General features: G+C 42.9%; 1 protein-coding gene across 1 annotated transcript; it reads right to left on the reverse strand.

Moving 5' to 3' along the window:
• Positions 1–4250: 4250 nt before the first annotated feature.
• sertad4 (SERTA domain containing 4) lies at positions 4251–23101 on the reverse strand. The gene is made up of 4 exons (XM_040048907.1): positions 22131–23101; positions 8679–8851; positions 7290–7408; positions 4251–7079 (listed from the first exon to the last, which is right to left on the reverse strand). The coding sequence occupies exons 2-4, from the start codon at positions 8830–8832 to the stop codon at positions 6192–6194; spliced, it is 1161 nt and encodes a 386-aa protein (XP_039904841.1). The 5' UTR covers positions 8833–8851; positions 22131–23101; the 3' UTR covers positions 4251–6191.
• Positions 23102–23853: the final 752 nt, after the last annotated feature.

A 23853-nucleotide genomic window follows, 5' to 3' on the forward strand; every position in this document is an offset into this window, starting at 1 on the left:
GTTTGGGAATCTTTTAGTTTCCGTTTCGGCCACTGCAATGCTCCTTGTAGTTGGAAAGCAAGGTGTTTCTGTGTAATATTGAAAATGATGTTATCTTGGGTCAAATATAAAATTAGTTAAAGATCTTAGAGCGCAGAGTCCCTACTGGAAAACCGAATGGGCAGCTCTTATGTCCACAAGACAGCTACACATCACACAAAAAGGCCATAGATAGTTGGATACTTTATTGATCTCACAAGGGAAATATTTGTGTTACCGCAGCATGATAAAGAGTAATTAGGCCTTGCATCCAATTATATATAATGTTAAGCCTTAAGGGACACGTTAGATAAAAATACAGAAATTAGCAATAGAAATCAAAACAATATTTTTTACCAGTCAGTAAAATGTTAATTTGTGCTCTACAGTTGGGGCTTTTAACATGGCACAATACGTGGATTGACTTGCTTCTGAAGCCAGCCCCAAGTGGTCATTAGAGGAACTGCAGTTTTTGAAAGTTCAACATTAGTCACTGAGGACCTTTTGAGGAGCTCAGCAAGCTTGTAATGTGAAAATAAAAATGTATTGTCTAGTGTTTTGTTTCTTCTTTTCTTTAAACCAGATCTAAACAAATAAGCATGATCATTTACAAAGCAACAAAACAGTCTTTAATCTACTCAAACAGGCTAATTAGATCTCAAGTATCCTCATGAGCCAATCAGTGTCACTGCACAGCTTTTGTCACCAGTCTGTGTTATCATGCATCAGCTTTGTTTGCCCCATTCAGAACAACACTAAGAAAACATGGTTAGCTGAGACCAGCCATCTCCAAAGTCAGGTTTCCTACCCAATAAAACCATTCTTTCATCTTCTGTCTTACAAACTTTGTCTTGGCACCGTGAAATATCCACTGGGGTGGTGAAGGGGACGTGCTTCACAGTCCAGGATTGAGGACAATCCTACACATTACAAGTGTTTATCAAACACCAACAGCTTCTTTGAGCCCTGAAATGCAGGCGCATTATGCTGGAGGGAGAGACCCAGAAACATCAACAACAGCCAGAGAACTGTGGATGTTATGTAAGCTGAATCAAATTGATCCTACGGGGATCGACTTGTTGGGCTTGAGCTGCGGTGACATGGATGAAAATTCAGGCATAACAATCTGTAAGCACTTGCAGAGGGCAAATCACTGCTGTAGTCCTTGTTATTTTAAACTGTGTATTGTGGTTGTTGGTTTAAAGGGATCCCTGATATGTAAGAGTCTATCTATCTATCTATCTATCTATCTATCTATCTATCTATCTATCTATCTATCTATCTATCTATCTATCTATCTATCTATCTATCTATCGCTGTCCCTGCTAATTAGAAAACTTGACTGGGGATTGAAATGCAGCAGACGGCAAAGCAAGAAGAAAAAAGAAACCGGAGGAGAAAAGAAAAACCTGACAATATGTTTGAAGCTCTGAGAGATGGAGGTGAGCCGGGTGGAGGAGGGGTGGGACCTCCGAGGCTTTGGAGCCAATTTGAGGACCTTGTGATGCAAAACCAGTCCTCGGCAACAGACAGTTCCCATGGCAACTGTGAGCTGCCAAAGTTCCTTGTTGACAAATGACGGCTCCCCTCTCCTCAGTACTCGCCCGGCGATATTCATGTGTCTGTGTTTATGCGTGCGTGGATGAGTGTGGTATTTGGTAAGTCCCCGTCTTTGCCTTAGGCATGGAGGGGGGGTTGGAAAAGGGACACAGACAGAATTGTCTTAGTATGTAGACAAAAGTGTAAGTGTGGCATTCACACATACAAACACACAGTAGTTGGATATTGTTTTTTTTTTTTTAATATGAGATTTGTCCAAATTCCTAATGTTGAGTTTTATAAGAAAATGTTGTGAGAACAAAGAGTTTGGAAAGAAAATAATTTATCAGCGTATCATGTATCATGTGAAATAATGACTTCCAGTCACATGTATGAGAAAATAAAGGAATAAGAGAAAATGGGAAAATGGGATTTGATAAAATTGTTGAAATAGCTAAAAGTAATGAATGAATCATGTAATTAGAATTAGTAAACTGTCAGTTAAAGATAAATGATTTTAATAGGTTAGCTAAAAATTGCTTCAATGGTTATCTAAAAACCATAAATGATTGAAAATTAAATACAGCTTATCTAAATTTAATAATTAAGTAATTTTACGTTACATACAGTCCTTTGGGGGAAAAAAAACACATCTTCATTCAGTAGATCAGTAACGACTTTAGTAGCAACAACTTGAATTATTTGTTTTTTGTAGCTCATGCACGGCTCTCATAAATGGACTGATTCTTATATAAGGCTTTCCTACTCTCCCGGAGTACTCAAAGCGCTCTAAACAACATACGACATTCACCCAATCACACCTATTCATCCAAGCACTTTCTTCTATGCTTAGTGCTTCCTAACTACATTCAGACACATTCATACTCCGATGGATGCATCGGAGAGCAACTTGGGATTAGTATCTTGCCCATCTTGCCCATGCAGACTGGAGGAGGAGCAAGGAATCGAAGCACTAACCTTCTGATCAGCAGGTGACCTGCTCTACTTCCTGAGACCTACACCATTTCAGTCAGACTGAGAGTCTGAACATGACTAAGGCCATTCTTTAAGACATTTCACTGAAATCTAACCAGGAAATGCTATGACGCAAGTGAATTCTTTGGTATACAGAGGAGTTCGGTGACTGGAAGGTCTTCGGGTCCCATGGGTACAAAACATGCCCAAATCATCAGTTGTTCCCCATCGTGCTGACAGTTGGGTTGAGGTGTTTGAGCTGATAGGCTGTTTGGTTTTTGCCAAACGTTTCGCTTCACTTTGGGCTCCTCTGTGTACTCTCATGAACTTTAGCATTTAACATGTCTGTAGAGTCTGAGATGGAGCTCTTGGGTTTTTTGCAGTTTTGCAGGCTGACCTTGGGCAGTGTTTTTGTCCACTCCTGGGAAGATTAGCAGTTGTCAAGAATGTTTCCCACTTGTGAATAATCTTTCTCCTGCAAAATGATGGACTTTACATTCTCTTATAACCTTTCCCAGGTTAACACACCTGAATGCTTCAGGCTGGCAAACTGCCAAAACCTCTGTTTTCAGAGTTGCTCGCATTAATGGTCAATGAATCAAATGCATTTGATTTGCTGTTACTTGTCCTCTTAATTGCTCTGGAAGCAGTGAGAGTGCTCTAATATTTTCACACACTGTTTCTGTTTGGCATAGATTTAGGTAAATAAATGAAATAAGCACATGGTGTAATATAGTTTGTTCAACTGAAGTTGCATTTACCTAATTTTAAGACCTGATAATGACCAGGTTTCATTGTCTTCTGATATGTAAAACCTTACAAGTTAAAGAAGGTGTGCTTTCCTTTATACAACATAAAAACATTATTTTAGGAATGATTTCAGTTTTGTATGTTTCTTTTGCAATAATATTTATCTGTCCAATGACAGAAAGTGTAAAATGAGACGGTAACAGTGAGTGATCTGAAGTGGAAGCAGAGAGAGGGATGGGGCCAGGCTGAGCAGCAGGATCCAAACACCCCTGCAGCAGAAGTGTCATGAAAAGATGATCTCCCATCCTCACCTCGCAACAGAGCTGTCAAGATGTTCAGACCTGCGATTTAACCTCCCAGCTTCACACTGTTACATCCTACTGACACACACTCACATGGAAACTCTAAGCCACAATGGCTTTGCTGCTTTCAAGCAACCAGTAGCAATGTCATAGAAAAATCTGCACAGCATTAGCAATAATCCAGTAATTAGAGGCTACACACATGAAGCGCCATTACTCTATTTAACGAATGTTTAACTTAAAGCTTAACAAGAGAAATGGAAAAGAGAAATATGCAAGTACTGGAGGCTTTTTTAAAATCACAAATGTGGTTGTGTATATTTTGAAAATGTCCCTGTCTTATCTGTGGGGTTTAAAGGAAGCAGACGCTTTATGTGAATGTTGCATTGCAGGGACAATAGGTGTGCCAGGGAGCGCAGGGAGAAGTGTGGAGGTGACTGCTCCGAGCGTAATGTCAAAAAAATTAACATGAATTGAACAGCAAAGTGACACCTGAGAGACATTTGGCAAGAGCGGTGTGCTGCGGCACCGCACTCCACTGAACAGCAGACAGAACGGGAAGCAATTCAATAAGCGGGAACTCACACACACATCCCCCGCTGCATTGTCGTATTTAAAAAAGCTGCGAGGATCAGCGTGATGTAAAAAGAATAAAAGAGGCGGCGATGTTTTTTCAACATTTCTTTTACTGAGCTTTACACTTGTCACAGAACATCACACAAAATTACCAGAGCAGGCTTGCTCTTTTGTTATTTTTAATAAGACAATGCAGTTACATGTTCTCGATTCACACAAAAACATTGCTCCGTCTTCCATTTTTAAGATTACCGCTGATAGAGAATGGGTTTCGGTGTTTTAAATTCCTTTTTTTCCGGTTGAATGTGGGTGACTCTACCTAACAATGTAAATGTATCTATCCAAATCCTTTGGGCCTTAAGGTTATTATCATGGGAAAAAGGAAATTATAACAACTGGATATTTTATGTCCATTTTTTTAACAGCTTTGGCTTCAGTTTCTGATCCTCAGAATTCCCAAACGAGACACAGCAACAAACAAGACCCCCACGATTAGTCTCCTAAGTGTGAGAGCTGGTTTGGTGCAGTGCCTGTCCTTAGTTTTGAATCAAGTGTATGTATTTCACATTGGCCTGACATATTTCTCCCCAATCAATGTGCTTTGAGTACATTGTGCTTGATTTCCGATGCACAAAGACGCAAGAAAACTTGAGGGCACATACACAGACGTGACTCTCGAGAGGATGGGCATACTTTCAGAGTTCAGTCATAATCACAGTTCATCATTTTGGAAAATACTTATTGTTTTATTTTCAAGAGATTAAATCAGAAGGTGTTAGCAGTTAGTGTGTCATACAGCTGACCATAAACACCATAAATGGGAGAACTGGATCTGTGCAAAGGAAACAAATCCACCAACCAGAAATCTTTAACATAAAAAAAACAAACAAAACCAACATTGCTCTATATATATTTACAGGATCTAATTATCATGCTGTCAACAAAATCTTTAAATTCAGAGTGTGTGATCCAGTTTTATGTTTTTTAGATTCATGTGATTTTTGGTAAACCAACAACAAACCTTCTCTGGTCGGATATGACGAGTATAAATGAGGTCTTAAACATTTAGCATTTAAAGGCTTAAACATCGCTCCTTCAAAGTTTGCAGAACGTTTGTGCTTTGTCAGAAGAGGAGGTGCTAGAAAACATGCATTCCAAAGTACAAAAAAAACAAAAACACTTTTCAGGTGTCTAAATTTAGTTGAACATTTTTTTAACATCCCTGCATTTAACTACATGCCCGTGTCCTGTTTTAGTCAAACGCAGTCGCTTGGAATGCAAGATAGCTACGTTAAAAACAAGAACAAATACATAAACACGCCATATACATGAATCTATAAAAACACTAAGGCACTTTGAAAATGTGATTTAACAATGTTCATGATTGTGTTGTTTTAAAGTAATCTGAAGAATAAACGATATCGTGCCGCCGCCGCAGCACAGTCGCGCGCCATAGCCTGAGTCAGCGTCAGAATCAGCAGTCACACATGATTATGCGTGACCCCCCCCACCACCCCGATTTATTAATAAAAACAACAGCTCAGAATCAAGTTTTTTTTTAAATGCTACATATTATGTTGCAAACACACACACAGAAGCAAACACACACTCCCAGATCCACAACCCATTATTTCATAGGCTTGTTTAGGGTCCTGAAATGAGACCGTCGCACCAATAAAAAAGCCCCATTTGAGACCTTTTCCTTTGTGCTGTGGGGCTTGAAAATGGTCTTGCAGACAGTGCAATAGCAAGCTTCACTTCACTTTGGGGACCTAAGACCCCGCCATATGTGACCTTGGTCTTTATAATTGTTTGAGAAATGTGTGCAGTGCCAACAGAGGCCAAGAAGAGGCTGTTTTTCTTCATCTCACTAATGCTAATGACAGCTGTGTCTGTGTACCCTGAAGTATAATAACCCATTAAAATAAAGCTGACTTGGCATTTCTATAGTGTAGGTAGCTTCCACCTTAATCTGTTATGAGACAGTTGTCGTCGTCATTACATTTTTAGGAGACTTAGAATGCTATTGAATTATTGTCTGTGAGCCCTCCGATGCCAAAAGCTAAGCTTGTGTGGCCCTCTTTCTGTTGCAGTACAGTCCCACTGGCACTGTCTCACGCCTTCTTCCTCCTCCTCCTCCTCCTCCTCCTCTTCTTCCTCCTGCTCTCCCTCCTCTTCTTCCACCCTATCTGTCATGCAGCTGTCCTCTGTCCTCCCGTGTGCATCACCCAGCAGGGTCCTAGTCCTACTTTTCTGGCTTGATTTGTTGCTAACGACATCGACCGAAGGCCCCGCTTGTCTTCTTTCATCATCGTCTTCCTCGTCCTCCTCCTCTTCCTCCCGCTCTTCTTCCTCCTCCTCATTTTCCTCCTCTTCCTCAACATCGTCATCCTCATCATCACGATCATCCACGGCCACTGCCAGCCCTAACTTACTATGGCTGGCCAGCTGAAAAAACGAGGAGGAGTGCGGTGCAGACGAGCAGGAGAGCGCTGCGTCGTACATGGAGAATGGGAGGTGGAGGTAGTGTCCTGCGGCGGCCGCGGCGGCGTAGATGCAGCAGCATGTCTGGGTACAGTCAGGGCGGAGATCCCCCTGTCCCCCACGGACCATTCGGAAACGTTTGCGTAAGGGCGGCCCGGCTTGGGGCGCTAAGCAGATGCGGGCGGGCACTGCTCTGTGGAGTGCCTGGTGAGCGGGGTTAGTGCTGGGAGGCAGGATGCAAGGGCCAGAGGCAAACGCTGGGTTGGGCGGAAAGCACCAGTCAGTGCTCTGGAGCAGGATCTCTGCTCGCAGACGCCGAAGGAGGTTGTTAACAAGAACGGAGCGGCGGAGGAATGCCTCGGGGTCGTCAATGAATCGCATCTTCTCCAGGGAGAGGCGCAGCACGTGGGCACGCTCCTCCAGAACCGGTGCAACCTGAAGGACAGTTTTCAATTAGATCTACCTGTCAGTGACCTGCCTCAATTAGTAACAAAATACAGAGACGGAAATAGCTGGACTTAAAAATATTTGCATTAAACAGCATAGATACTGTACAGTTTACAGTGTTTCGGAATAAACTAAACGCTTCACTTTTCAACAGTCTTTCCACTTATTCTGTCTCAGTGTGTTTGTACCAATACTTACAGTCTGGCAGTATGTCCTGAAGCTAAAGGGTGCCTCATCATCATCATCAACAAACTTCCTCTTGAAGTACGCGATCCTCGACATTGAAATATGATCAGGAACTCGTCTGCAGGATGACTCTGCGCAGAGAGGGAGAGAGAATATCACCATTAATCATTTGCACTGATGAACTATAAGTTTTCACCATTACTGCGTGACATTAGCTAACATTAATCACCGACTGAATATAGAATATTTAGACTCCTGCTCCTTAAAGGAAGAGTTCCCAGTCCAGCCTGTCGTGCTGTTTATCCAGCTGGATTATTTCATGTGAGGTGCCCAGTTTCGTAGAAATCCACAGTAGAGATATCCACCTTCTGTTGAATATATTGGACGCAGCTGGCACGTGCTATCATGCCAAAAGTACATTTGAAAGAGTCAGCAGCGGTGTCTCTTTTTAGAACCTACGACATGGTTACTAAACAAATCCACAAACCTTGCAGTTGCCTTTAAAATACATAAAACTACTCACAACAAGGTTTGTGGAGCTGATTTGTTATATATTTATTTGAGTAATCAGGTCTCGTGATTTCTGCAAAGAGACACTGCTGCTGTATTTTGGGTCGCTTTAAGCACTGCAAGCTTGAGTGTCATCTGCCTCGTATGCGAGCGAAAAGAGACATCTCTGTATCTCCAACACTACGTGACTCACACCTGAATAATCTAGATTTATAAACAGCACCACAGGCCAGAGGCAAAAACAGATCAATTTGATTTGGGGGTAAACTGTCCCTGCAGGCGTTTATGCAGAAGCCAAAAATAGCAAATATAAATGAAATATTTTTATACTGAAATTAATGTGCACACTATGGGGATGTTTAAGACACTGAAATACATGTTAAGATTTCAGAAGTGCCAAAGAGAGACACAGAAACTTTGTGAGGCGACCCCGACTAAATTTTTTTATTCTTGGGGTGAAGTCAGGGGACAAAACCTCAGAGACCAGGGTTAGAGAAAGGTCGGAGTCAGAGTTAATACTTTAGCTGAAACATCTGTATAATGCAAGACTAAAATACCAACATATCTTTTGAAGCTTTTGCAGGGTCTTTGTCTTATGAGTGGGCTCTAAATTAAAATGGAACTAAGAAGCACATGCCAGCCTGCTACCATGTTAATTAGCTGACCGCTCAACACAACAGCATCTGCTACAACCTCCCATAAGAAGCGCTGCATGCTTACATTCTGGTTCCTGGAGAGCAAGTCGCCTTGATGAGGCTTGGGCAGATGGCTCAGATTACAAGGTCGAGCATGGCCACACAACTGTTTTAACTCTGCTTGTTTTACTCAACAACTTTAATTGTGCAAGTTTGAATAAACAACTTAACTGTGCAAACATCAGTCTGTGTGTACCTGGAGTGAATTGTTCTTCGGAGCTGCATGGCGGTGCGGGGTTTGACAGGCAGGTCTTAGTGCAGCGCTCCGACTCCCATATGGGCTGGTAAGTGGAGAGCGGAGGGTCTCCCTCTGGGTCCAGGAAAGGATTCATGGACAAAACAAGGGTCATCTCTCTCTCCTAATCAGGTCTGGAATAAACAGAATAAAAGAACGACCGAGCTCAGCCTCCACTTATAAAGATATCACATCAACTTACGCAGTATTTGGAAACAGAATGATAAACTGAGTTTGGTTTATCCACTATTAGCGGTTAATAATGAACCGGTTTCCATAAATCTCACAAGCGCTCTGCATATGTTCCCCTAATGACGCAGTAAATGTTAACAAGCTGTTTATCTGATGCTGCCAAATACATTGATTTTGCGTGGAGGAGTAACCAGCTTCTGTTCGAGCTGCATGACACATCTGAACGGCAATAATGGCGAGCGCTAAAAATTGGCAGATGGTTGGCAGCTCCGTTATATGCGCAGTTCTGTAAAGCGAGGGACAGATGGAGAAATGACACCCACTCACACCATGAATTCCCTATTGATTAGTTGGTAGGAGACTTGGCGAGATGTTTGACACCAATTTGTTCGGTGAAATGGATCCCACACATCAAATCACACTGGGAAGATTGTGTCAACAACATGATAATCTAGGAAGCGAAGGAGATGACGTGCGCGGTGCCAGCAGGACCGGAGCACAGGGCATACGATTTGACAACATGTTTCCAACAGGCACTGCGCTTATTTGATTCTTATTAATGCTGAATTAAGTGTGAACAGAACAAAATATTTCACTCTGTACCATCTTACGTTTGAAACTGAAGTGACGCTGCTAAGACACCAAGATATTACTTGGCAGCGAGCAGCAGTAACCTGCCAACTGAGCTTTTTCAATCTGAAAACAGAGCCCTACTGTGAAGATGCCGAGTGGCCCGACAGCCAAAATCTGTCTGTGATCCTGTGAATCTGCAGAGAGATGCCGAATCGCTCTTTTGATCACAGTGAATGGCTGTCATTTGGTTCACTGTTGATATTTTCCCCCCTTCATGCAGAATGCAGAGCCAGCTGTTTGAGTTATCAGCTGCCGGACCTCCTTGTCACCACCTTTCCTCCTCAAAGCTTCTCCTGCCCCTCCTCCACCTGCCCGCTCGAACAGATATCATCGCCCACAATCCATCCTGACAGACCAAACTGAGGCGACACCATCTCAGCCTCACCCCTGTTGGGTAGCTGATTAAAATGTCCGCTTCAATAAGCTCCCAGTTTTGCTTGGCTGAACAGTTTTATTTCTCTGTGCAGCTTTTCTAGCGTTTGCCTTTAACTGACTAATCAGGCACACCTAAAGCCAACGAAACATCAGCTCAGACAGAGCTGCTCTCACCAATCCAATCTACTCGTCCCCGGGGAGTAATGTATTACACACAACGGCCGTGCATACAGCAGACATGCTTTAAAACTCAACATCGCCAGTCTTGTGCTATTTTTTTTCTACACCACTGCAGTACAATCTGGCAATGTAGTTAATTTTATGCTCCATTTTATCCTCACTCATGAACAAGACCCCCTGTGAGCTACGACCTCATGACGGCAGGATTTACACGTCGCCGCGATTGCACGAGCTGCAGCATCGGAAGAAATAGCCAGCGGGGTCAATGAAAGTGAAGTGAATATTTAGGAAATTAAGCTGATACAGACAAAAGAACAACAAGTGGTTAAGCTTGCAATGGAAAAATGTAAATGCAAACATCAAGAGAGAACAAAACAAACCAAAAAACTGTGTTTGGCAATCCACTGAATTACTGTCACTGCATGAAACTCAGCCTCTTTGCAAAGCTGTGATCTAGAGAGGGTCATTTAAACGTCCACTGCCTCGCGATGGGTAAACGCGAAAACATCTAAAAGTCGGTTAGAGTACACACTCTTTGGAATCGACCAACATTGAGAAGACAGGAGTAATACCAAAGATCAATAGTCTCTCCTCATCATATCACATATTTTCAGACCTGCAGAATTAGACAATATCATTTATGTTTTCGTACTTTGGCTTTTCATAAATCACTTCTTCAACAAAGCTGCGTCACTTTTTGCAGCTTTGCTTTCAAACTAATAAAAAAAAGTCACACAGTGACACAACCAGTCTCTTTTGAGGTTAAAGTGCTGTTTTTGTCAGTTTAGCTTTAAAATGTACTAAATAGAGCACACACTTCGACCAATATTGCTTTCTTTTAGGCAGCTAAAATCCACTTTGCTGCTGACCAGTTCACATGGCTTTAGCTTCTATCCCGGGCTGTGCTCCTGTCTGCTGGATCCGCCTGTTATGAACGGTCACAGGTTTCAAGATTTCAATAGTCATGCTACGCAAAAGCAGAAGAGAACACTGGATATTGGTAAAGTGTATATAAAGTACATTAAAGTGTACAAATGGGAGAAACATGTAAAACTAAAGATGATTATAGTAGACAAAATATTTTGTGTGGAACAAATGACAATGAAAAAGTGACATTTGTAAAGGTATGTAAGGAAAACACATCCACCCATTTTTTTAATTGCTTATCCACTTAAGGTTGGAGGGAGATGACACTGGGACACTGGGAAAGAGGCAGGATATATCCTAGACAGATAAGGTCAGGACGATAAGGTTGGGCGAGACGTCCAACAACCAACATCAGTCCAGCAATCGCTGAACATTTGGGAACAAATTTGATTTGAAAAGAAAAAAAAGGGCTGGGAAGCTGAAGAAATAAGATGAAGGACTCCCTGCAGCCTCTAAATGAACAAAGACATTTACTGCAAGAGGTTAACATAGCATGTTAGCTCTTAAAGGAGACAAACTTGGAGAGTGCTGTCCTACTTAATCATTTCAACTTCTTGTTTGAAGCCAACTTAATGCAACTTACTTAATATTCATTTTGTAAATTATGGTTCTGTTAGTTCAAGTATGGATGCAGTCTCCCTAAGATGCTTGAGGTTTTAAAAACAGGATTTTGGGTGACACCACAGTGGCTTTGTCCATCTTCATCATACACAAATAGGCTTAGAGGAGCAGCTGGTGAATTTTGACTATATATGGAGGAGAAAGTGATGATTTTAAACACTTGCCCTAAATTTGAGGTAACGGGCACACAGACTGTGGTACTGTGGTTGGGGAAATTCAGCAAGCAGATTTTAATGTCGGCACATGTGGAGGAATCAGACAGAGAACAGGCCAGAAAGAGCTTGAGGGTTTTCTTCTGACTCCCCGCTGGAGCCTGCAACTCAGCTATTCTGGTTTTGGTCATAATCCACCATGTTACATTATGAATTATGCACATTTTCTAACATGCTGTCAAATTAGTCAAATCATACTTCTGTGAACTGCATTTCACTGCTGAGGGTTTCCACACCTGAGGACCACCAACTAAGGCCAATTATGTCACTGTTATTGAGCGCTAGTGCCATGCTTCATTAGCAGCTTTGGCCCCTCTCATCTCTCCACCCCAAGCTGCTTTTTTGCCCTCAGCTATTTTTCCCTCCATCACCTCCCCTTACCGCTGCTGTTGCAACGTTTGCTCGGGCACAAAGAAACAAGCATGCCATTACTCCCTCTGCCCTCCGTAGGGACCTCCATCTCGACATCCCCTCTCCCTCCTTCGCTCGTCTCTTTCATCCCCCCACCCTCTCCGCCTGAATCCCTCTCTCAGTCTCTTGCTGACATCCTTTCAACAGCGGTCACAGTTGACAGCTCTCTGAACCAAGGGGGTGAAGAAAAACAATGAGAATGCCGACAGAGCAGCTTCCCTACATGTGCAGCAATACTTCTTGTTCTTCAAAGAAAAGGAGGGGGAGGAGGAGGAGGCAGTGAGAACAAGTGTGTGTGTCTGTAAAAGAAGAAGGAGGAAGAAACGGAGGGTTGAGGAATAAAAGCAGGGAACGAGGAGAGAATAATCTCCTAGGGTGGGAGATCATCCTGCTCTTCCTCCCGTTCTTTTTCTGAATGTGTGCATTTCAGGGGCAAAAAAACAGAAGAAAAAAAACTGAGTGCGCACAAGTGTGTGCTAGCATTGTGTGAGTGCTTCACCTCTGTTCAGTCACAGCTCCTCTGGCTCCATCCCTCTTATCTTTCTTCTCTCGCAGCTTCCCTAACTCTGTCTGACTCTCCATCTCGCCTTCTTTTTCATTACACTCTTTGATGATGAGAAGTTAATTGCGGTGCCAGGGCACGAGACAAACCGTGGGAGGGATACAGAGAGTGATAGAGAATAGGAAGGAAGACTGAGGGGGGGAAGAGACAGAGGGAGGGCGGGATAGATGGTATGAGTCAGGGAACGAAAGATAAGTGCCTTAGGAGCCTTGTCATGAGTGGAGACAGATCGCCTGCAGGGATGATTTCTGCTGCTGTGATTGACTCCCTCCCTCCAGCGTTGAGACAGGCAGGCGAACACACACTCAGACACACACAGCTTGATGTGTCCTGAAACATTTTGAAAGGGAAGCCAAGAAAGGACCACAAGTGCTGACCACGGTGCTCAGACACACACATTTCTATGGAGGTATTCAGTTATCACAGTATTCTGCAAAGGTGTTGGACACTTCGCATGCTTAGATAGTCATTTATCATGCAACACTATTAGGGTGTCAAATTTATTCTGCACCATGGCTGCAAACGTACAGCTAACATCGTGATCTTCAGCCACAAGGAGAAGAGCTTAAGAGCGAAACTACAAAACTTTATAATGTCAGGTTAAACTTCCCAAGTAAACCATCCTATGAAATATAAGTTGTAGCTGGGATTTTTTATTGTTCTTTGGGCCTAAATAAAAGTGACAAAATCCAACAATAGAGAGGATTACAGATGAATCCATGACACACATTAACAGAACTTATCTGGTGTTTTTTCCTCAGCTTTCCTTCTGCCTTCATCCTGTATTAGATTTTAAAAATTTCTCACATTTGTTTTGGATATGGATTACATTTGATCCTTCTCATGAGAAATACGCAGAAATGCGTCTGTGACCGGCAGTGGAGGCGAAGCAAACCCCACTGCTTTTACATGAAAGGGCACAAGCGCCACATTAGTTAGCGTGTATCTTAATTATCGTTTTAGTGCCGTAGAGTTCATTAATCCTGACATTCCTTGATAGCCCCCAAGGTAAAGCTAAGTAGGTCAAATTCATTTCATAGTGCAGCCCATCAATGGGAACATCACAGAGTCGGTCTGAGATCAGACAAAGAGACACGACAGCCTGAAACAACAGAACCGTGACAGGTTTATTGGAGAACTTGAACAGTTCTAGAAATAAAGCTTCTATATAATGCATTTAATATTACATAAAAACTGTATTTATCTAATTACTGATATGTCTCGCTTCTTGTGTTCATATGTACGCTATACATATTGTTCCTGCTGTTCCTACAAACTGCTGCTGTAATACATTAATAATCTGCATCTCATTATCTATGTAAATGGCTCATGTTGGTTATTTTAGGTGTCCATTTATCGATACACGTTTTTAGGTACACCTTGCTAGCACGAGGTTGGACTCTTGGTACTGGATATTCTTAATTCTTAATGGAAAAGATTGAGCAGGGTGCAGATTTTTCGGCTGAACACCTATGATGAGATCTGGTGTCATGTTTAAAAAAAACGTTCAGTGGCTCCTTTGGTACCAAGAAGCACAAAGTGCGCGAGGAAGATATGACTCACAGCATCGTGTTTTTCAAATATTTGAAAAATCCATGACTCCAGTTTAATGAACCTGTGAGAATTGGAAGCTGAGCTGTTCTTGGCTGACAGGATTGGCTTCTGGTGTGCTCTTCTGCTGATGTGCTCTGCACTCAGAGATGCTCGTCTGTGTTGCGTTATCTGAGTTGCTGTTGCCTTCCTATTAGCTGAAAGTGATCTGGCCATTTTCTTTAACCTCTGACATCTATGAGATGTTTTATCCCTGAACGTCAAACGTTCCCTGTAAACCCTAGAGATGGGAATAGCAGCCCATCTGCCACCAAGAGCTATGCCACGTTTAAAGTCTAATCACCTTTCTATCTCATTCTAATGCTCGGTGTGATTTTCAGCAGGTCGTCTTCATGCCTAAGTACACTGAGTCGCTGCCATGTGATTAGATATTTGTGTTAATAAGCAACTGAGCAAGTATACCTAAAAAAGTGTCCGGTGACTGTATGTGACAAAAAAAGGCAGAAAACTGCAGCTGAAGTTGGTTTTTCTTGACGTGAATGTTGGAGTGACACCTCCTGTTGTACTGTGACCCTCCTGACTGGAAACCACAGCTACAACCTTGTGAGTGGTGTCACACGTACACCTCCAACTATGATGGTGTTAACAGCTGGATTTTACTGGACTTCGGTGTTCATCTTCTTCTTCATTTTTCTGCAGCTACATGCCTTAGAAGTGAACACTGTACCACTGCCAGCAGCTTTTGTTTTCACATTTTGTTTGCAACTGCTGCACAGCATCTACACACACACACACACGCACACACACAGCAGGTTTTTATGCTGAACATGGCACTCTGTAGTCACAGGCATTTATGACATTAAGGTGGATAAACCAGGACCCTCAGCTCACAGTGTTTTAATATATGAGAGCGTGTTGTCTGCATCTTGTCAGCTGCTGTTTTTAGGAATATTTAAGAGAAAAAAAATGAGCACCAGCCAAACATGGGGGATTTTATTTGTCCACTGATTCTGAGAAGCTTTGAAGCATGTCTCTAATAAACTCTGTGCTCTCTCTCAAAGTATTTTTCTCTGCGGCCTCAAAAATGCTAATCAATCCAGCATGTGTTTAACAGTGTGTGTGTGTGTGTGTGTGTGTGTGTGCTAAGTGTTTACTCCCTGTTTCTTTGGCCAGGTTTTTACTTCAAGCCTTAGGGGAGCAGATAGCAGGGAAAAGATGTCTGTGGTTTTCGCATCAAAATAGATCCCGGACGGCCTGAGAGCATCGCACACAAACATGCGATGTGTCACGACGTAACAACCACGCAGAATCAAGCAGATAAATTGTGCAACAGGGAATTGTGCAGAGGACACAAGTGTGTCGGCAAGATTTTGTTCTGCCATATTCCATTGCAACAAATGCACAGCCAGAGCAACAAGAGCACAAATTCAACAAATTCTGACAAGGAACAACTATGTTTGCAGTCCTCAAATCTTAATAAAAAAATAAAAAATAACCTGCTGCAGATGTCATATAGCTCTAGATAAGTAGGTAATATTATAAGTGTGAACACTGGGGTCATGATTATGTGCTTCTGGGTAAAAAAAAATGACCTTTGACACAGAGATATACGAGCAATAATGTAAAATGTGGAAACATCAATGTAACTGCAGTTTCTTCTCTTTTAATGAGTAAATTAATTCCTTTTTAATTTTAATTGTTGTCCAAAAGATGAAAAATCTGTAACACTAAATTGTTATTATTCAAGTTTAAAATACAAATTGGGATATATCAAAGTTTCTATAATAAAGTCCAAAAATGAACGAGTTCTGTATTTTCTGAGGTGCTCGGTCACTGAAGGGCTCCTTTGATGGCACTGAATGCCAGTAAGGTGAAGTGAAATGCATTTAATACAATGCATTATAAAGCAGTGGGTATCAAACTCTCTGGCCCCAAAGCACAGCAAAGGGCAAAAAAAATTTCAACACACATCTGCCTAAAAAAACTTTTATGTCACCTGACGTCAGTTCTCGACTTTAATGTCAGATGAGGGCCCTTTTGCATGACACCGACATTTCTTTTTGCTTTTAAAAACACTTTGTCTACTTCAGAAGAGCTGACTGTCTGATAAACTCTCTCTCATATTTCATTTTCAGGTGCCTTTACAGCTGGTATGGCACCATGTTGGTTGGGACTAATATCGTACATTTAAATTGTATTAATTGCTTTTTTGTACCTCTGCAGTAATAATAGCACACCTGTGGGCTTGCTGTGGGACACCGTCTGGAAGCCCCGGGTATAAAGCCCTGAGAAGCACACTGATATTGACCTTATGCATATGCATGAAGCAAAAAGAAGGCTTTTAAAAATTCACTGTCAACAGCGTCAGCTCCTGTCACTGTCAGCCTTTGTGTGTGTCAGTACTTGCTCCTGCACAGATACAGGCAGGTGCGTGCGTGTGCTGGCAGTTTGTGTGGTGGACCAAATCTAAGCGACACATCTCCACAGTGGGAAGATAAGTGGGTGTAGCCCTGAAAGAGCTGCCTGTGGTTGCGTTGACGGGAGTTTCAACAGCAGGCTTCCTCAGAGCTCTGTGATCTCACGGCAGGCACTTTGGATCTCGCAGGAAGAGGAAAAAGTTGAGTGTCGGCACTGCCTTCGCTGCTCCCTTGCTTTTCTTTATAGTGTGATGCCTGCTGCCTCTGCTCACACACAGACACTGAATGCTGATGTGATGTGACGGGGACAGCGGCACTGAAACCTGTCACATGTGGAGTACCTGTTGTGTCTAGAGATACCTGGCCAGATGCATCAATACAACACGTGGTCTTTTCTATCCTCAGTCTCGCTTTCACTAGAGAGGCTTTCAAATACTGAAAGCTTCTAGAAATGTGCATCTGACTGCAAATGCAAATAAAGTACAATTAAATGTGGCACAAAAGCAGCCAGAAACCCTTTCGGCAACTCAAAACTTTAAACAGCATCATCTATAATATGGATACAGAAATGTGTACTAACGAGAGCTTACACAGTCAATAAATGTCATTCCAAAAGGATGCAGCTGCTTGCACTGATTCTGCGCTTCATTAACTGCATTTCCACCCACCTGTTTGTGTAACACAGAGTTAAAATAGCACCTTCAAAGTGCGAGGCTGAGAGTTGGTGAATCAGAAAATGTGACAAAGAGCAACGGAAACAAACTGTACATAAAGTGATACAGCGAGACAAAAAATTAGAGAATAAACTCAAATATATGTGAAGCAATGAGCTCCTCAGATTAATACACGAAACACACAAAAGAATGCAACAAATCCTGGCTTTCTATCGCTTTGGGGTTGACTTGTTTTGCCGTTGTAATGTTAAAAATGTTAATTTAGTAGCGTGTCTGCCTCAAAATTCAACTCACTAAATAATTGACCACTAAAAGAACTTGGAGTTGTATTTGAGTCAGCGATCATTTTCCACTTATCCAACGCCAGGTCATTTTGGACGCAGGCTAGCAGGATATTGGAGGCATCCTTCTCCCCAGCAAAACTTTCCACTTCCTCCCAGGTGATTCTGAAGCGTTCCGAGGCCAGATAAATAATAAAGTCTCCAGTCGGCTGTTCATGGAAAACCTTCAAAGGGAGTCACCCATAAGGCACCCTGACCCAATGCCCACATCACCTCAGCTGGCTCCCGTTGGCACGAAGAAGCGGCTGGAAAACTGTATACAATGAATTTCTCATTATGCAGGACAAGGGAACATAGTGCTGTGAACACCTCACATTGTATGGTCACTGTTAACCATTGAGGAACAAATAACAGTGTGGAAGTCTGAGCTAGCAGCTATAATGTGGTGACCGTCTGATTGTTTTAATTAGCTCCTTTGGCGTGGCTGTTTTATCCAGTTTAAAGCCAACATGCTTCCAGCTTCATCCCAGACTGGTGACCTATCCAGGGTGTATCCTGTTTATCATCCCCCACTTATCCAATTCAGCAACCCTGAACTGGGTAAGAGGAAGAAAATGGATGAATAAAACCAGTATAATCCCATCTGTGAGGCCGTTCATAAAATCAGTCGGAAATATTGGACTAATTGTGGTTATTTGGAAATTCTGAAAAGTTTAAAGTAAAACTTATTAATCAATCAATTGAAACAGAATAAAATCCCTGCTTTAGTATAATAAAATACCCACAATGTGTTTTTTTATTATTATTAGCATTTTGTTTATTTTTAACACTATCATTAGTATACCCGATGCATTAAAAAAACAAATGTTATTTAATAAAAATACGTAAAATATAAACAGAGATTTAGATGCTGACACACTTTGCATAAAAAATAAGTACTGCAGGTTAATACCAGCTGGCAGAGAGTGGCAGGATGACTAATAAAGTCTATGAGAGAGGATGAACTGAGGGTGATCAGCATACTTTAACTGAGAACTGTAAGCTAACACGCAGCCCACTTCTTCTCAATATGGAGAAGCTACGACCCATCAACGCGCCTGTTGAAGTGGGGGCGGATAGTGTGCGCGAGTGCTGGCATCAGAGGGTGAAGCAGCGAGAGGGAACAGATAGAGAGTAGATAATAGCTTTCATGACATCAAGATCTCCTTCAGAATAGCAACAACAAGGCGCTGTGAGCCATGAATCAAAACTGAGACACTCAAATGGAAAGCAATTAGCCCCCTGCTAGTGAAGTGGACCGCAGTCAAACAGAAGCAGTAGCCATGCTGACTAAATCAGAGCAAAACGCTGCAGAGGTGTGAACAAAAAGTCAATCAACAGGTTTTTTTCAGAGATTTAAAAAAAGCCCCGAGACACATGTCAACAGGGCTCGTATCGCTGGCCTTGTCGACTGACGTGGGCAGATACTGGATGCTTTTTCCTGTTTTTTGGTGTTATGTTCATTAGTAATGCAATGACGACTTTAAAATGGTCAGTTATGGTTACAAAAAGGACTCCTGTGTGCTAATAAATGCCAAAACCAAGCTGAACCCCCCCCAAATAAACACTGATATATGACCAGAATTTCACCAGTGGTACACATCTGGCAATACAAAAAAAAAAAAATCACAAATAAGTCCAGCTACTCTGAATGTCCCAATTAAAATTGAAATACAGCATGAGGCAAAATTCCCACCATCTGAGCTGGAGCTGTGCAGACTCTAAGGCAGTGGAGTTATGCTTTTATTTGGTCCAGATTTACGTTTTCTATCGAGCAGCTACAGAAAGCAAAAATGATTTCTGTCTGGTGTTTGTTTCAAGGTCAAAAACTGCAGCTCCCCAAGTAACTGCCTCCTCTGCTCTTACGCTAGTATTTTCTTTCTTTGCTTTTTTCTCCTTTTGCGTTGCATCTTTGATTGTGCTTGTGCCAGCGTGCAGCCTGTCAGGAGCTATCAGAGGGGCCGTCTTGGCCGCGGTGGCGTGACTAAGCTGGGTTCAGGGCCCTCGAGGTTTTCACCGGGCGCTCTTCTTGCTGAGCGGTGACACATGTGTTGTGACAGGGAAGCTGCATTATGGACTATCTGGGGACGGCTTGTTGTGGCTGTGAGGGTTCACGGGCCGGGGTTGTGTGTGAGTACGTCACTGCCGATGCTCCCAGAGGTGGACATGCCGCACATTAAAGACAAGCAAGGGCATCGTGTGTTTGTGTACAAAAAAGAAAAGAAGAAAAAGCCACCACATTGTCAGATGACAGTATAACAAATCCACTTTGCTTCTTCCTTCTGAACCTGTGCATGAAACCAAAGGTGATTTTTTTTTTAAGCTAATAAAAAAATGGGAGTGAAATCCTCCAAGACTGCACATGTGTTAGCAGTTATGATAAGTGATTAACTACTTTTCCTTTCTGGAATGCGAGGCATTTTGAAGCAGTGTTTGTACATGTTGCATTAATTCTGTCAGGTCTAAATTCACCCCAGACACCCACACTAAAGCACTGAAAGAAACCTTTGAGAAAATTCCTCTTGAGCCGCAGGATCTCGGGCTGTAAATACTGCCCGTGAGCTCCTTGCTATAAGCGAGAGCCGTGTCACACCTTCCTCTATTTTTACACTTAATTGTGCAGAAACAAACTTGCGTTATCCTTTCCTCTGAAGTTGCTCTCCGTCCTTGTGTGTCATTCTGGAGCACAAAGGAGCATTCATGATGGGAAAGCTGTGCCTGAGGGGGGGAGGAAAAAAAAAAAAGTCTGGGGCTACACCCTGCGGTCCTGACACACACACAAAAACACTCACTAAAGCAGCTCAACTTGTCTTGGCTGAGACCTTTTACACAAAACAGAGCAGGGAAAGAGAGGGACAAAGGGGATGATGTGAAGCCAGCCAGCTATCATCACCACTGACGTCCCTTCAGCATTATTTTTCCAGACTTTCCTTTGCAGTGGAGTCTCTATAATCCACTACATCTATCCTTTTTCTGCTTTTCTGCCTAATTACATACCAGTGCAGGTTTGTGTATGAGCCGCACACTTGTTAATTTTATGCTTGGCACCAGTGCGCTGAATCTCCTTAAGCGTACACTACATGTCTGCTAAGAGCCATGTTTTGCAATGCTGCTCCAGATGTGAGTCTCTGCGCCCCACTGAGGGAGATGAATAGCTGGGGGGGCTGCAGGCTACCTACAGGTTCACATCCTTAATGAGCAGAAGAGTCTGCTGAGAGCGAGATATGATTGATAGCTCAGCAACAGAACTGAAAGGGGGAAATCACAGTGAGGCTTTTGATAAAGACGGTGGGGTGGAGGGGCTCTGGCAGGCAGCAAAGAGAAGGGATCTGGCATCGGACTTGCCCGAGCTGGATGCCAAGAAGCCATCCACCGTGCTGCAGAAGCCCCGACGCTTCCTCTTGTTACAACGCCTCTCGTCTGTACTGCCTGACCTGGATGTTTCTCCCTGTTGCGTGCTTCACTATATTCCACATAGCACTTTTCACCCCCCTCCAAGGGAAACAAATAGCAAAGGTGGAATTCCTGGCAAGTGACTCCGGATGTTGTTGGCAGCGAGAGGAGGTGAAGCGCATCCAACACTATTACCAGCCGGCTGCACTCGAAGCCTTTATTTCACCAAAACAGCAGATACAGAGAGGCGGAGGGAGATGGTGTTTATTTATTGCCTTCACTCCATTACGCATGCCAGGCTGAAATTTTTTAATCCCATCTGGGGCTAACAGGGTGTTAATAGTCCACCCTGGGAGCAGTGGATGCTTGTGACTCTAAGCCCGAGAAAGCACAGAAATGACATCAAGGAGACAACAGAAGATCAGGATTGAGCTAAATCGCCTAAAAGCCTGTCCTTTCAGAAGGCAGCAGTAATACAGGCAACCGCCACTTCAGGATTTGCAGCCAAGAGCAGTCGCCACAAAAATAATGAAGTGAGGCTGGATGGGTGCCAGGAGGGTGGCTGGTTATGTCAGCCTGCGTAATGTGTAGGACCTGGGTGTCTGTCATGTCACACCAGTGAGCTATTGAGCGCCCCGATTCTCATTAGTCCCGCAGGTAGCAAGATCTAAATCAGGTTTATCCAACAGTTTACTCAGGTCGGTAAAATCAGGAGGACGCACAAAAACAGTTTCAATAAACATTTTCCATTCACAACTTAACATGTAGCACATTAAAACAAAATCATAAGCTACTGTTTAACAAGCAGACTGAAAACAAGGACCGCGCAGTGATTCAAAAACGAACTGAGACCGTTTACTACTTTATTTTAATAGCCTACTTTTACTTTCCAGCGCCGGGATCCTGAGCACGTTCACACGTTAGAGCGAGCAGATATGATCTTACCTGACTTGAATTGGTTGGACCTCGTCCTCGGCTCCACACTTGCTTTGTAGTAACGGCAGGAATCCAAGGTGCGTTAATGAAAAACGAAAAAAGCAACAACCAACTACTAAATAAATACTACCGCGTCCTCCGGCGGCTCTGCCTCGGTCTAATTTTAGACTCCTGGCAGACACGCGAGGCGCACAGGCGGGTTTAAATACTACTTGTGTAATTACCAGTTAATTAGCGACTTGTCTACATACTAATCAGTGAGCGCGCGCCGTTTTTCTTACTGCACCCGCGCGTTTTCCTAGACTGCAAAGGTTGACAGATGCTGCAGCTGTTTTATTTGATGTTTTCTTGTCTTCTCTTCGGCGGAGGGATAAAGGCGAGCCCCAGCTCTCTCTGTGGTAGTCCATTCACGGTGCTTCTCCGCGCAGAGGGTCCCGAGCTGCTCCCGTCGGTTGACAGTTAATATGAACGTGCGGCGGAGAGAAAACAACAGCAGCAGCGCCGCAGCTCCATCCCGACCAGTACTGCTGAGGAGTTCACGGCCTGCTCGGAACTTCCCCCACTCTCCCGTTCTGAGTGACTTATCGCGCCCGCGTTATTGTATGTCGATTAATTTTATATTATTTTTGCAAAAAGCACCCGCAGAAGAGCGTTTTTATTAACACGTGATAGGTTGTTATGTGGGGGATCCCTGGGTACAAATTAAAAGTCAGCCAATTCCAATGTCATGTCCACGTGGTCGAGACGACCTGCAGAAGTTCAAAGCCACCATCAGAATGTGGAAGAAAGGTAATTTCAGTGAGTTTGAACGTGGCGTGGTTGTTTGTGCCAGATGGGCTGGTCTGAGTGTTTCAGAAACTGCTGATCTACTGTAATTTCCCAACACGGTCATCTCTAAGGTTTTCAGAAAACGGTCAGAGAAAGAAAATATCCAGTGAGCAGCACTTCTCTGGAAGATACCAAAGGTTACAGGAAAATGGCCAGATTGCTTTGAGCTGCTAGGAAGGCAACAGCAACTCAGATAACCACAAGTTACAACAAAGTTATGCAGAAGAGCATCTCTGAACACATAACACATCCTAAAACATTGAAGCGACTGCACTAGAGCTGCAGAAGAGCACACTAGGTGTCACCTGCCAGCACAGAACACAGCAGAAGCACAGCTGCAGCTTTCGTTCGTGCTATCGTGGGAACATGGACCAAAGTCTGAGAAGAATGTTTCCAGAACCTTGTTGAATCCATGCTATGAAGAATTAAGACCGTTGTAAAGGCAGAACCAAAACTATAAAGTATCTGTTATTAAGTGGAAAATGAAACAGCTTGTGCTTTTTTATTGTTTTTCATCAGGATTATGTGTAGCTACTGTTGCTGTTTATTCCTCGTCTCAGTCCTTTTACTCCATCAGTATATGGGATGACACGAAAATATAAATATGCAAATACTTTTGGTAATAAAAACACCAAAACATAGATTTCACGTGCTGCTTTCTGTGCCCAGAATGCTCATTGGATAATCTGACCAGTGTAAGACAGACACATGGGTAAAATTCTGTAACATGTTGTAATAAAGTATTCTGATTCTGAAATACTGTCCAAGGATGCCGGTGTCCCAAGTTCCTTTTCTTAGTTCCTTCAATAAACAAATACGTCATTGAAAAATATTGTGAATGGCTTTTGTTTTTCAGAGGATAAGGTAGAAGAAGATATTAGCTAATTATTGTGCAAGTTAGAGA

The sequence above is a fragment of the Simochromis diagramma genome, unplaced genomic scaffold (genome assembly GCF_900408965.1).
Source record: "Simochromis diagramma unplaced genomic scaffold, fSimDia1.1 OVJJ01000305.1, whole genome shotgun sequence".
Classification (NCBI taxonomy): Eukaryota; Metazoa; Chordata; class Actinopteri; order Cichliformes; family Cichlidae; genus Simochromis; species Simochromis diagramma.

Bases quoted from the DNA above. Each gene is read 5' to 3' on its own strand.
- sertad4 (XM_040048907.1), bottom strand. From the start codon at position 8,832: ATGACCCTTGTTTTGTCCATGAATCCTTTCCTGGACCCAGAGGGAGAC. The intron at 7,409-8,678 runs GTACACACAGAC...CTCTCTGCGCAG, and splicing joins CGAAGAACAATTCACTCCAG to AGTCATCCTGCAGACGAGTT. The intron at 7,080-7,289 runs GTAAGTATTGGT...ACTGTCCTTCAG, and splicing joins TCAGGACATACTGCCAGACT to GTTGCACCGGTTCTGGAGGA.